Consider the following 15309-nt stretch of genomic DNA (forward strand, 5'->3'; position numbering starts at 1 on the left):
CGACTCTGGCCTCGCGCTAGGCCCTCACTCCAGGATATGTCTAAATCTTGCCAATTCTGGCTGCATAATGTCTGTAACATATGGGCTTTCGTATCCATCCACACAGCTAAAACTCTCGTCCGTACTCACAACAGCAGGGTCTGTATAATCTGTAATGACGTTACTGAAGTCAGTGAAGAAGTGCTCAACATGGAGTCCGTAATCTTTCCCAGAGGAACATAGAGAGCTCTCTCATTCATTTAGTGCTGTCCTCCTTTATATATTTTTCTAAGTCTTATCTCTAAGGATTGAGCCAGTGGTGACATGTTGGGAGAGCTGACACTTCACATTATCCAGCGAACTCTTTACCAGCCCCCTTTACATCTGTCCGTGCATCTCCTGAGCGACCATATGAGCCCCTTCACCATGCTGAACGGTCGAGGGGTTAAAAATGCCAGCAAAGCATCCAAGATGCATGATCCTGTCTCTTCAGAACACTGCTGACCGTTGCACTGGAGCCACTGCGGGAAACTGGCAGATTTGAAGAGGAATTTAATTTTGGATTTAGCAGAAATGAGAAGCGCAGCCTGTCAGGGAAATCCAGCATGTCCCTTGCATGGCACAACGTCACTCGAAATGCTGAAGAGAAAGTGAGTTAATGTAGGAAAGCAAATGCACCAGAATACAACAGGAAAGAAATGCCCCCAAAGAGTGCAAATGTTTAGTGAGATATTCGCTCTGTGCCTGTCAAATCTTCAGGGCATGCAGCTGTTCCTAGTGCTGTGTGTAATGTAGCCTGGGGTGCATACAGAAGTGCCTGGATTCTTTGTGAAGGGACCGATTCTGCACTTGGTTTAAATGAAAGTCGAAAGGTGGGCAGTGGGCACCAAATCGTGCAGAGCTAATCCACTGAAGAAAAGAAGGCTGCTTAATCCTTTCCATGTGACGGTTTTGAAGGACCGTTTTGTACATATAATGAGCCACAGGCTATTTGGTGTTCAGCATCCTGAGCTCCTGTTGCTCTCCGTAGGAACTGCATGGCTCTTGAGTTTCCTAGGGCTGGGATCAGCACACAGGGTGCCCAATTCACTCCTCCCTGCTCCTCGCGCAGTGCAGAGGGGATGTAAAACGTTACCAATTCTGATGTGCCCTGGAGCGCAAGGCAACAATAACCTGGTCTCCTCGGAGAACGTGTCTGTGCTCTGCTGCATCACTGATTGGTTTAGTGTAACACATTGGGGGCCAGATCCTGAGTCGCTAATGTGAATGGGAGTTTGGGCATTGAGTTCTGTGTGGGCTGAATCAGGCCCTAGTGAGAATATAATACCAAAAATCCAAAAGGCCTGCTGCAGTTAGTGACAGAGGCAGCTTTCTTCCAGTATAATCCAAAACGTCTCCTCAAAAACTTTCTCTTGGGTGGGCTCGCTGGGGTCTCCCACCTCATCATGCAGGACGTACCAGTGTTTCCTGAGTAATTATAATCTTGTTCCTGTATCCTCCTCCGCTACCCATCTGTGTTCTTGTACCCCCGCCCCATTACATCTTGGGTGAAGTTAAGTTGTAAGCTCTTGGGGGTTGGAACCATTTCCCACTTCAGCGCTAAGATGCTATTCAGGATTTTCAAGAGAGTCCAGTGCCTTTGGCGGCCCAATTGGACTGTCTTTAATGGGAGACAGATTCTCCAGGGCTGGGTGCTCAGAGCTTGCTGAAAATCTAGCTCCTTTTAAGGTGCCTCGAATTGGGCATCCCAAGCCAGAAGTACGCCAAATCACTCGTCACTTTCGAAAACCTGAGCAGCTAGGGCTTTAAATGCCATGACCCTGGGCTGGAAGACAAAGAAGGAAAAGTATTAAGGTCTCATGGACAACCCTGCTTTCCGCACTGTATCTGCCTTCTCCCAAAGTCGAATTCCTCTCTCTGCAGCAGTTTCCTGATTTCATGCCCCTGCATGGACTGCAAGAAACAAAAAAGGTCTTAACGTCGTCTGTAGAACCCAAGTTCAAGCTGTCTAGGGTTGTTATGGGAAACCTAAAGAGGTGCTTGTTCGAACCATGCATTAGCATGCCAGCCCTAGGACCTTAGCTGTGCAACGGGGAGGGAGGGAGGATGTGAGATCAGTGCAAGTGCCTTGCAGAGCAGTTTCACTCATTGTTTGGGGGTGAATGTCAGTGAGTCGCATGTTTCCTCTGGAAACTGCCTTCTGGCTCTTTCTCAGTTATCTCCGATCAGTGTCGTCTGAGTCACATTTAACTCTGTGATTCAAGGAAGCAATTTGCAGCCTTCAGAGAAGTTACCCAAATTGGAAAAGAGATGTTCAGGAGAGTTTTTGAATAACTCAGCATCCTTCCAAACCTGTTGGGCTGGAGCTGAGTGCATCTGCCGCTCTCAGCCTAACTTGTCAACGATTCGACAGTTCTGTGGGGTTTTTAGCTGACTAAACTGCTTTACCTTGTCCCTTCTGTACCCCTGCTCAGGCTTTGAGAGTGTAGAAATGCAGAGGTTCCACACCAACTGTGACTCTGACTTGCTAGCAGCTCCCGTGTTTCGTAAGCAGAGTTTGTTTTGTGAATGGAACAGCTGAGGGAAAATGGTAGGAAAAAGCTAGATTTTGGTACATGCAAAAAGAAACGTCTCCGGGGAGGCTGACCAGCCCCTTGGCTGTAGAAATGGGCGATAACTCGGAACACAGCAGAAAGGCCGCATAAGCTACTGGACTTTGTCAGATGGATGTAGCTGTAGGGTTTGAGACTTCAGGGCATGTGTGTGGCATGTGAAGCTGTGTAAGAGGGAGCTGCTCTTGTTGTCAGTGTATTAAGGCAGCTGCCGTTTGGTGCAGCATGGTACAGTGGGGACAAACACAGTGTGCTCTCCCCTGCACTTCACTTTTGCTCTTTCTTTGTTTTGTTTATACAAATAAATAATAGGTAGACCTCAATTTGCTGGTGCCCCTGCTGACTCTGTGGTTCTCTCTCTTTCTCTGCTGCCAACTGGCGTTGGATATGCTGACTTAAGAAGTTGAGGCAATAGGGGAAAGCTACAAATGCTGAAGTGTCCTTTACATTGGTATGTGTTTCATGCCTTTGGTTTGTCTCTGCCCTTTGGCAGGTTGGGATCTCAGCAGTGACTCCAGGGACATGGTAATAAACCACAGGTGCTATGCAATGCTGTCCATTTTCAGAAGGGTCTCAGCATTTAGGGTTTCATTCACCCTGCTACAGAAGACCTGTCCTTGGGCCCTAGGTGGTGATCAGTCCATTGTGTGACCCCTGCAGCAGGGCGGATTCATCCTCAACACCTTTGCTTCCTCCTTTGTGGAGGTGGCATCCTGCTGCCTGTTCCAGCAGCGCCTCTGGAGGTCTTTCCCATGAAGACACTTCCTGCTGCTGTGGGAGCTGAAAGGAGCATCTGAGAGTCCTACACTGGCATCTCTGTCTCTCCCAGCTGGGTGGGAAGTGTTTGGCATGGCCTAGCCCCCTGCTGTGGCAAAGCCAGCTTATTTGCAGGAGAGTAAACCTGTTGTCTGACAAAGCATAACACAAACTTGCCAGTTGGAGCATTTCTGCTTGTGTCCCTGCTGCTTCTACGACTGTCTGATAGCCCCCAGTGTGGGCCTCAAGAGGTGAAGTCCAGTTAATTCATGATATGGACTATGCATTAATCTGTTTTCTTTTTTATTGCATGTAACTTAAGGACATGGAATTTCTTTGATTTAGGTTTGTTTGCGGAGATGGAGGAGTGAGCTTCTCCATTCCCCTTTTGGGTCACTCCATCTCAGCTAGAACTCTGTGCCCAGTTGCAGCACAAATCGAATGTAGCCATGAGGATCTTTCATATAGATTTAGTTGCACAGGTTGAGGGGCTTACTTTCAAAGGGCCGGGTGTGGGCTGAGAACAGTGCAGGGAACTAGTCACTTGTATTTGCCCCAAAACATGACGCGTGCCCATAGCGAAGGCTGTGCGGGTTTTCTTGAGCCTTATGACTGTTGCTGTCATATTGACTTCTTTCCTGTAACACAGGGCCAAATCCTGATTGGTGCTGTGCACCCGCAATTCTTCCTAGCTTCAGTGGGAGTCACAGCTGTTCAGTGTCTGGCCCGTCAGTAGTACTCGCCCTTCCATCTTACTTTCAACGTCGTTCTCAGAACGACGGGACCTTGGCAATAAAGTTACAACAGCCTTCAACCCAGGCTGGTGTCTGATGATGGCAAAAGGCTTCCTCAGGTGCAGCCAGCAGCTTTGGCTGCCCACAGGGAGAGCTGTACTGGAGCGGTCAGAGCAAATAAGCACGTTGCATCTATGGCCAAGTGGATTCTTCAGTGCTGCAAGAATGAGTCCAAATGCTTGCTTGAGCAAATACAAGGCTATTGTATAAGGCTGTCTGTCGCTCTCCTCCTGGCATGCATGGCTTACTTCAGAAAGCTGTACTCAATGACTGGCTATTAACACTTGGGAGGTACTCCAAGAGGTACAGAAGGCTGCAGTGCTTCTCCCTAGCAACACAAGCTACCGTGAGCACATCACACCTGATTTCTGCTCTTCACACTGGCTTCTCCAAGAATAGCGAGTCAAGTTCAGGGTCTTTGTCTTTATCTTCAAAGTACTCCATGGTCTAGGTCGGGGGGCCATGGCGCTCTGTCTTGTGAAAGGCAATGGGGCTGGCCCTCTTCCCTTCCTCGGCCCTGCTCCCCAGCCAGGCTGGAAGCTGGAGCTTGGCCAGGGAGCCCAGGCAGCTGTGGGGAGCCACAAACCCCACACCTGCCCGAGGTGGGGGGGGTCTGAGAACAGTCTCTGGCCTTTGTCCCTGCCCAGGGCAGGTGAAGGGTCCGTGTCTCCCCACAGCTGCCCTGGGTGGCTCTTACCCCAACCCAACTCTGGCTTGTTGGCTCCTGAGGCCTCACCACCAGGCCGGAACCAGAACCCGGTTGGAGTAAGAGCAGCATGGGGAGCTGTGGATCGTTCGCCTGCAATGGGTGGGGGGGTCTGGGGACATGGGCCAGGGGCTGCTCTCAGGCCCCTCCTCCCCAGGCCGGGCTACAGCTTCTGGCTTGGCTGAGGTCAGGGCATGTAGGGGGAAGAGAGAGGGTGGGACAGGGCCATAGAGGGTATGGGGCCTTGTGGTCCCCCCACTTTTAAGAAGAATCTGTCGCCCCTGGCTTAGGCCCAGAGTGTACAAAAGATCAACTAAAGCCGTGGTCAACAATTTCATTCCTCTAGCACAATGAAACTTTCTGCAGCAGGGGTAGGCAATCTATGGCACATGTGCCGAATGTGGCACACCAGCTAATTTTCAGTGGCACTCACACTGCCCAGGTCCTGACCACCGGTCCGGGGGGCTCTGCAATTTAATTTAATTTTTAAATGAAGCTTCTTAAACATTTTTAAAACTTTATTTACTTTACATACAACAATAAGTCTATACTATATAACTAAACTAGAGAAAGAGACCTTTTTAAAAACATTAAAATGTACGACTGGCACGCAAAACCTTAAATCAGAGTAAATAAATGAAGACTCAGCACATCACGTCTGAAAGATTGCCGACCCTTGTTCTACAGTAAGAATAAAAGTCATCCTTGCAGGAGGGAGTTATTTCTCAGGAGCCAATCCTGGCCTGTGGACCAACTCCTCCCCCCAAAAACAAACAAACAAAAAAAAAAAAGCGGCCATCCCGCAAATCCCACCACCCTCAGCTCCCAGTGCAAGGTGCATTTCTTCAACTTACCTTCTCTAACAGAAACACATAGTGGTGTGAATGAGAGATTGATTTAAAATAAAATCCAAAACAAAAGACTCCCCTGGGGAGAGGTTGAGACAACATATTATAGATGAGAGTTGCATTGCTCGCTGTGCTATGGGAAAACACTCCATTACTACGGCAGGGTTGCAAGCCCCAAATGTTCAAAAATCAGGAGTCAGGCTCACCTAAAATCGTGAGATTATATAATAATAGATCTGGTGTTCTCGTTATTTGCCTTCTGCTTTTTGATCCTTTAGGGTGCACTAGGGTCACATTGTGAAGCTTTCTGCACAACCACGAGGGCTAGAAACTTACAGAAAAAGTAAGAAACAGTGCTGAAATTATCACATATCCACTTGACTCCAGGAGCTGGGGCTTTAAGGAAAACACTAATTATCATGAGAGTTGGCAGCACTGCTTATTGCGAGGAGTGTGGTATAAGGATCTATAGAGCATAGGACTAAAGACTTAGGCCTGTTTATTCTGTCTCTTGATTTCATAGAATCTCAGGGTTGGAAGGGACCTCTGGAGGTCATCTAGTCCCACCCCCTGCTCAAAGCAGGACCAATCCCCAACTAAATCATCCCAGCCAGGGCTTTGTCAAGACTGACCTTAAAAACCCCTAAGGAAGGAGATTCCACCATCTCCCTAGGTAACCCATTCCAGTGCTTCACTGCCCTCCTAGTGAAATAGTGTTTCCTAATATCAACCTAGACCTCCCGCACTGCAACTTGAGACCATTACTCCTTGTTCTGTCATCTGGTACCACTGAGAACAGCCAAGCTCCAACCTCTTTGGAATCCCCTTTCAGGTACAGTTATCAAATTCCGCCCCCCCCCCTTCTCTTCTGCAGACCAAATAATTTACTCCAATTGTGTAATGAGTAGACTAGAGCGACGTGGCTCATTTCTCTAGTGTTTGTGAAGTGCTGGGAAATCCTCTGATAGATGGTTCCATGCTGCAGTAAATGCAGGGCAGGATCGTTGCTTTGCAGATGTTTGTGAATTTAATGTATATTTAGTGCATATGAAAATGAGGGACTGAGCTGACAGATTTCTGCTGGGTTCGCTTCCTCCTACACACACAGTTTCTGCTATTCCAGTCCTGGGCCTCCCCTGTGCATCCGTTGCCAGTCGAGATTGTACTGTGCTTTTTGTAGTCAGCTGGCCAACTGGGAAGCTAGAGAAAGATTTTGTTTGTTTATGCATGACCTTGTTTCCTGTGGGCAGTTACCATTAGCCAGTGTTTTGTATCATCTTCCTTGATTTTTTTTATAGCAGTAACAAAAATTCATAATTGAGTCATCCAGAGTGAAATACATTTAAAGTGAGTCACAGTGGGATCTTACTGCTGTAACTCTTGTCCTCGCCACCTGACTCTCTCTCTCTCTCTCTCACTCTCATATTCAGGGCCGGATCCAAAGCCCACTCTGTATTTGATGTTTGTTGTTACTACTTCAAACCAGGGGTGCAGAAGCACCCTTAGTTCTAGCACCACTGACTGGATTTGTCTTGCAGATGAAACATCCAGCCAAGCTATTCCTGTGCCCTTGTGGTATTAGGTGTGTACCAATTCCTCTTCAAAACTATTCTGAACTGTTGCTATCCTCCGTAAAGCAGTGGCCACTTCCACCTGGGAAGTGACAGCATTTCAGTGTCGGGTGAAGCAGTTCAGACATAAAAGTTCAGAAAGTTTACTGTGCTTATTGCTGTGTGAATAATTGATTTTTTCAGTTCAGAGGATGGAATGAAAAAATTTGGTTAAAACCAAAACTGTTCTTTCTGGGGGGGGCTGTCTCACCCTTTTGATCTAACAATGTTTTTGTTCAATCCCAAATGACACACTGCTTTTCAGTCTTACATTTTGTGTTTGGGTGTTTTTGCATCCTTTAAATTGAGCTAAGTTTCAAAATAGATGAAAATCAAAACGTTTCCTATCTAAATGGCTGAAACATACTATTTAAATATTTTTTTTTTTCATCTGACACTTTCTCAAACATTTGGATAGAAGTCTGTGTAGTTTCGAAGCATGAGCTTTTGTGGATGAATACCCACTTCGTGAGATACATGTGTAGTTTCGGTGGCCTGAAAAAATGTGTCTTCACTGAAAATGTTTTACTCAGCTATAGTTATGATTCTTTGGAATGGTAACACTATATAAATATAAGAGATTCCTCTTCTGCGTCCTACTGTCCATCACATTGGCCTGTCAGAAAAATCAAAGTACTAGAATTCTCTAATTCTTGAGTTTTGCAAGATGTCCTGCATGTAACTCCCACTAAGCTGGATAGAAACCCAGTGCATGGAAGAGCTGCAGGATTGGTCCCATGTTTTGCATGGTTGGGGCACAAGTCACAGTTTATTTTCAGTTCATACAGATGTTGGCACATACATACTGTGGAGAGACTGAAGTGTGTGTGTATGAGAGAGAGAGTCTGTTACTACTGCTGGCTAGCATAACAAGTTAAAAATAAACCCTAGTGTTTTCCCATGGTGTGGAAATAGCATCCCTTTGAAATTAGAAGTGTGAAAGTGTCAGGCATTTCCAAAGCTGTGACATGCAAAATATGTTCCTCCCAGACTGGAGCCGGAGGGAGGCAGGGTGAACCTCTTCCTGTTTAGTTTGTCTCCGGGCCATTCTCAGTTCCTTTTTTAAGAATTTTATACTGAGAGCTCCCTTATTCTTGTGCTAAGGACCTGATCCTGCACTTACTGAAAGTTTTTTGCTGCTGTTTTCCATGGGAGCCCACACTCCTAGGCCTGATCTTTCAGGTGCTGAGTACAGCTGGTTGTAAAATGGATTGTGGTTTTTTCCTGCTGAAATCTTATAAAGCCCCCCCACAACCCCTTCATTCTCTCTTCTCCCCCTGCCCCCTCGTTTTCTGTCTGTTTTTTTCCACAGAAAATGTTGAGATTTTGTAAACAAACCTCACAGGGTTGGAGCCAGGCAGGGCCGGCCTTAGGGAAAATGGTACCCTGGGTGAACTTGTATTTTAGCGCTCCTAGCCCGTGTGGGCTCCCCTGGTTCCCTGTGTCCTCGAGCCTTCATCCCTAACCCCTGGGAGACATGGAGAAACTCAAGGGGGGGTTGAGCAGTATCTGTGCATCACTCCCCCCTCCACCCCCCCCATGTTCCTTGGCTGGGAGGGAGCAGGGAGAAATCTGACCCCCCCCACACACACACACACATACGGCACTCTGCTGCCAGCCGGGAGCCATTTCTGATTCCGCACTGGCAGTGTGCACCTCTGCACTGCCGCACCGCGCCCCGGGCAGTCACCCAGGTGACCCACTCCAAGGCCGGCACTGCCTGGCCTCAACACTTTCAGTATAAATCCGCCATACCACGTAGGTGCAGTTGTGGTCTGAGATGTCTGTGCAAAGGGGATTAGATACTCCAATTATGGAGATTCTTGCTCACAGGCAGAGGGATCAACTGCGTGCTACAATAGAAAATATCTGTTGACACGGAAAGTGTATGAAGAGCATATTCTCATTGACTTTGAGAGGGCTATTCATTATTACTGTTTACTGCCCTCTTCTGGGGCACTGAGCGAAAATAATCGATTAATGCCACATGGTTGGACCCCACCCAGTCAGTTCCAAGGAGTCACCACCAGTGGACAGTAGCCTGCCCTAACTCCTTGTACCTTTCAAAGTAAATCAGGCACATGCCACACACAGGAGAGCTGAAATCAGCCTGTCTGAGAGAGACATAAACAAAAAGTAAAATGTACTAGTAATTTCCTTTTAGTTTTCAGAGCAAATCATTTGAAGCTACCTCCTCCCCACCCTCCCCCCCCCCCCAAAAAAAAGTCCCAAGAACTTGGTTTGGGTGGGAATTGAGAAAAAATTCAAACCCTTAATCAAGTCCCACCCTACTCAGCTTGGTCTGACTCCCCAGTTCAGGGTGCCCAGGGTGGCAAAGCAGGGAGGGGCCTGAGATCATAGTGCCAACCCCAAATGCTCAAAAACTATAACTGAGGCTCACAAAAATCATGGGATTGGCTTTAAAAATCACAAGATCCTGTAAAAATAATAGATTTGATGTTTATTTGCCTTCTGCTTTTTGAGCCTTTAGGGTGCACGGGGGGCACATTCTGAAGCTTTTTTTCTAGCCTTTGTGGCTGTGGAGCTTGCTTTTTCTTTAAAAAAAACAAGGCTGAACTCTCCGCCTATCTCGGGAGTGGGCAAACTTTTTGGCCCAAGGGCCACATCGGGCTTCCAAAACTGTATGGAGGGCCGGGTAGGGAAGGCTGTGCCTCCCCAAACAGGCTGGCCCCGCCCCCTCCCACTTCCTGTCCCCTGACTGCTCCCCTCAGAACCCCTGACCCATCCTGTCCCCCTGTCCCCTGACCGCCCCTCCTGGCACCCCTGCTGCTAACCGCCCCCTGGGACTCCACTCCCTATCCACCCCCCCGTTCCCTGGGACCCCCTACCCCTTATCCAGCCCCACCACCCCCTTACCATCCTGCTCAGAGAAGCAGGACTGGCAGCTGCGCTGCCCAGCAGGAGCTTGCTGCCCCGTCACCCAGAGTGCTGGGCACGGCAAGCTGAGGCTGCGAGGGGGAGGGACAGCAGGGGAGAGGCCGGGGGCTAACTTCCCTGGCCGGGAGCCCAAGGGCCGGGCAGGATGATCCCGGGCCATGGTTTGCCCACCTCTGACCTATCCACTTGACTCCAGGAGCTGGGGCTCTCGTGATTTTATGGTGAGTCTCGCGTGTTCGTTGTTTGTCGTAAATCTTTGGGCGCTGAAGTTAGGTGAACACAACAGAATCTCAGTTTTTAGCCCATGGTTGCAGAGAACAAGTTTGCACATGTGACCCCCAAAAGACCAATACAAAGAGCATGATGAATCTCCCCTTTTTTCGCATTTGTCTCATGGTTCTCGAATGCTTGGAGCTGGCTGTGTTGAAAGCATGGGCAGGGCAGGACGTCCTAAGAAACGTGAGCAGAGGTGCAGGCAGTGGAATTGGTAGGGGCTGAAGGTGAGGACGAGAAGGAAGTGCATGCTAGAACTACTCACTGAGTGGGAAAGGAAAGCTCACACCAGAGCCCAGCAGAAGGGGGGGGGGGGTAGATTCTGTCTGATGCGCAGCTGTTTGTCTTCCCCATGCTCCTGGACCTTTTTGTGTTCCTGGCATTGACCCTCTGCCACTCTCCTTCCCCCATGCAGTGTGCCGAGACTTCGCCGTGCTGGAGGATCACACCCTCGCTCACAGCCTGCAGGAGCAGGAGAGTAAGTGTCTGTCTGTCGTTTGCACTTGATTTGCATTGACTCTGTCCCAGTAGGGTCCGAAGTGCAGAGACAGGGAAGCAAAGAGGGCAGAAGAGTCACTGGAGCAACGGTGGGTTTTCTATAAGGGATTTAAATTTTTTGCTATTGGGTGTTCTATCCCCTTACAATAGCAGTGTTGCTAACAAAAACTCTACTTCGAATTGGAATCAGATTATTCTTCCTACCTTTAACAGTTGCTGCGCACTGTTAAACAATTGGCATGCTAAACCCCAGCGATGGCTGCATTTGAGTGGTGGATGAAGTGATCTCTTTGGGCCTAAATCTCTTTAAGGTGGTTCTGGTAAAACTTTACGCCAGTGGTGTGTTTCTGTTTTTAAAATATTGGCCCAGATTTTCAAAAGTGCCTAAAAATTTCAGAAACCTCAAGTTGTAGGTGCCCAGCCTGAGGCACCTTAAAGGAATCTGATTTTCAGAAGTGTTGAGCACCTGTCCTTTGAAAATCAGGCCTCTTTAAGATGTCTCAGGTTGGGGCATACCTTGGTCATTATTTTTACTTTGACACTGTCCAGTTGCTGTATCTGTTACTTAGTCACTCGCTGCAGCTCTGACTTTGGGGCAGGAATGACTTGAGAGATCCAATCACTTTATGGCTATTTACAATTTCTTCTGTAGTGAAAATGAAGAGGTTAATCTAATAAGGATTGTGTTGAGCTTCAATATGGTAAAAAGTCACTGTAACTAATTGAGACTGTCCCAGTTCAAAACCTGCTTCCCTTTACTTAGGCTGGGTCTATGCTAACAAGTTACATCAACCCACACACCTGAGCGACATAGTTAAGCCAACTGAACCCTCGGTATAGACGGATGGGATTCTTCTGTTGACCTAGCTACAACCTCTCGGGGAGTGAATAACCTATGCCCACAGGAGAACCTCTCCCGTCATTTCAGGGGCTGCCTGGCATTTCCCTGATGCAAAGCACACCGTCTTTGAAGCTCACCGGGCTATTTACATACCGACATTGATACTGACGTTCCTCTTCCATTTCTTTCCAGTTGAACATCACTTGGCAACAAATGTTCAGCGCAACCGCCTGGTGCAACATGACCTGCAGGTGGCCAAGCAGCTGCAGGAGGAGGAGGATCTGAAAGCACGAGCCCAAATCCAGAAGCGCTACAAAGACATGTGAGTGCGGGGTGGAGTCGCGCGAGCGCTTGTTTCACTGAGTCACTGCCCTTCAAGCTGCTGCTGTGCTTTCAGCTGATCGTTAGCAAACAGAGTCCATGCCAAGGGCTCTTCTTGTGCTCCTGTTTCTCTCTCCCCTGTACGGAATACAAATCAATGTCTGTAAACGCTAACTGGATCTAGCTTACGGCGGGCAACATGGGAAGTCGACTCAGATCTGCTTTTTATGGTCGAAAAACATTTTCCGGCTGAAAAATGTCACCCAGCTCTGGTTGTGGGTTCTAATCTTGGCTCTGCCAACTGATTCACCCCCTGGTCTCGGGCAGGTCATCTTCCTTTGTCTCATTTGGCCTGTCTGTGAAGTGGGGAAAGCTTAGTCACCCCCGTCACTGCTGGCAAATGTTTGGCATAGCTTTGAGCATATAAAGGGCTACAAAAATGCCATGTATTGTGATGAATCCCCCTGTTATAAGATTTGCAGCTATCAGCTTGTTTCCATCGTGAGTGTCTGTGCTACTGAGTAGTGTAGGTAGCTGTGTATCTTCTGACTTTGCTCCCTCTGTACTATGCCTTCAGGTTTTTAGGAGTTTGTGGAGGCAGACACCATTTGTGATGCAGCATGTTTCAGAGGAGACTCGCCCTCTCCCATGGAGACTTGATTTTTTTTTCTCTTGTTTTCCTTAATCTTAGATAAAAATCTCTTAGAGGAAAGTAAGAGTTTCACTTTGTGCCTGGACAAACATAAATCACTCTCTGACCTAATCGTTTAACTCCCTGTTCACCCTGTCGGTTTTGATGTCCCTAAATCACTTTGGCTGAATAGAGAAGGAAGAGTGAATGTATGTGTATAAAAGACATGCTTATTTTTCTAGCAGCTATCTACTCTGACCATGTAAATTGCATGAGCGTGTGTGCGCACAAGGTTCACATTACAGTCTACAGCGAATATCATTATTTGCCGACTAGCCTCACTTTTCAGCAGGTTTTGATGCTGTTGGGACCCTGAACAATGGGAATTGCTAACCCAGCAAGCTGCTCTGCTGGCAGAATGGCTGCAGCTTCCTGCTAAAGGTTGGAAAAGCATCCTATTAGCAGCAGTTCCGCTCCTGTGTACTCTAGCCTCTCTGCAAGAAGAGATGTGGAAGGCTGGGGATGTTATGGATGTGCAACTGGATCTCACGTTCTTAATCCTCTGTCAGCTCCTGCACCTCTTTCCTGCCTGTGAGCATGAAGCCCTGTCTAGAGAATGACTTCACCACCACAGCTAAACCAGGAGGATTTCCTATTGAAAGGGGATTGGAGAGTAAGGAAGCAGGAGCGGACAGTCTCTTAAGAAATCAATATCTTAATATCCTATTTTTCTGAGGCTTTTTCAAATCCTAGATTTCCAAAGTTAAGAAGAACTTGGGAAGATAAATGCAAGGACGGAAACACCTGGAAATGGATTTTTTTTTGTTTTGAGTTTTTAATGAGGAATCAGGTCTTCTACATTAGTTCTAAGAGCTCTTCCTAAATGTGGTTGAGTAACCTGCACATCCTGCCTGTCCTAATAGCACCAAAGCTAATAGGCATGCGTGCGTGTGTGTGTACACACACACGTGTGCACAACCTGCGCTGGCATGTAATTTTGCTTTTCATGGGATTGCTCCCAGTCCCACAAAGCATCTGTTAAAGGGACCATTTTAAATTTAATTTCTCTTCCTACCCTTTCTCTTTGTGCCACGCTACCCTGCTCCAGTTTTTTGCCAGAGCTAATATGAACAAAAGTATTTTCATTAAACAGATTTTTAAAAGTAATGCAGTGAAAGTGGAGCATAGACCCATGAAGCATTTTTGAGAACAAACCCAGTGGGTCTGGCTATCTGGGGATGAAGGACAGTGATGTCTGGAGGTGCTGGCACCTGCTGCTTCCATTTGACTTGTAGGGGGCTGAAGTTCACTTACATTAAAATAGAAACCTCTTCACTACAGTAAAAGTTTTAACAGACATACCTCCGTTAAGCAATTAAACCAAGTTCCCAGTTATTACCAGCCAAACAGTGAAAGAGAAAGTATAACCCATCCGTGCAATTCAGTGGTTAAACAGCTTAGTCTATTGCATTCCAAGAGACTCTCAACAGGAGCATGAAAACGTTTTGGCTTTTGTGTAATTTTTTTTTTCATTCCCACACAGCCAGTCACACTAGACAGTGCTGTGAGTAGAGAGGCAGTGACTTTGCCTCTCATGCTTGGGGGGGAAAAGATTAGCTGTGCTGCAGTCTCTTAGCCATCTGCGGGAAGGAGCGTTTTTCACATTTAACAAATTGCCTGGCATTCGTGAATAGAGCCCCTCAGGTCTGCTCACAGACGTCAAGGGGGATTGCAGGTGCTTGGTACCTCTCAGGATCTGACCCTTTAGATTTACTCTTCCTGGATCTGTGCCATGTTTTCTGAGGTTTCACCGAGTTTCTGGTCCTAAAGGACCCAGAGTGTGTGTGTGTGTGTGTGTGTGTGTGTGTGTGTGTGTGTGTGTGTGTGTGTGTGTGTGTGTGTGACTGACTCCCCTCTTTCCCCCCCCCCCACCTACCCACCCCCTAACTACAGTTGTAGTCTGTTGGGCAGCAGATTTGCATGGGATTCACTTGACACTGCAAATTCCTGCTTAGATCAGATTTGCCCTAGACCAAACCATGGTCCATGCTTGGAGCAGGGTGAGTTCACCTGCATTTGAGGGCTCCGGAAGGAAAGTCTCACACCCACTCAGTTGTGAATTTAGATGTTGCTAGTGCAGGAGAACTGGAAAGTGAAGGTGACCAGACACACAAGTGCATTGTATCAGGCTAGTCTCACTCATAGACTTTAAGGCCAGAAGGGACCATCATGATCAGGGGCAGCTCCAGGCACCAGCATGCCAAGCGTGTGCTTGGGGTGGCAAGCCGCGGGGGGCGCTCTGCCGGTCGTCGCGAGGGCAGCAGGCAGGTTGGCTTTGGTGGCATGCCTGCGGAGGGTCCACTGGTCCTGTGGCTTCGGCGGACCTCCCGCAGGCACACCACCGAATCTGTGGGACCGGCGACCTCCCACAGGCAAGCCGCCAAAGGCAGCCTGCCTGCCGTGCTTGGGGCGGCAAAACACCTAGAGCCGCCCCTGATCATCTAGTCTGACCTCCTGCCCGATGCAGCTCACAGAATCGTAC

At 48.0% G+C, this 15309-nt stretch overlaps 1 protein-coding gene across 2 annotated transcripts in view; it reads left to right on the plus strand.

The window, feature by feature from the left end:
- Nucleotides 1-15309, plus strand: part of CCDC50 (coiled-coil domain containing 50) — a 55863-nt gene that overhangs the window by 13069 nt on the left and 27485 nt on the right. For both annotated transcript variants that reach the window (XM_050964816.1, XM_050964817.1), the window contains exons 2-3: nucleotides 10892-10954; nucleotides 12008-12137. In XM_050964816.1, coding sequence (XP_050820773.1) covers nucleotides 10892-10954; nucleotides 12008-12137 — 193 coding nt within the window. The remainder of the gene's footprint in view (nucleotides 1-10891; nucleotides 10955-12007; nucleotides 12138-15309) is intronic.

Source organism: Gopherus flavomarginatus, chromosome 8, assembly GCF_025201925.1.
Source record: "Gopherus flavomarginatus isolate rGopFla2 chromosome 8, rGopFla2.mat.asm, whole genome shotgun sequence".
Taxonomy (NCBI): Eukaryota; Metazoa; Chordata; order Testudines; family Testudinidae; genus Gopherus; species Gopherus flavomarginatus.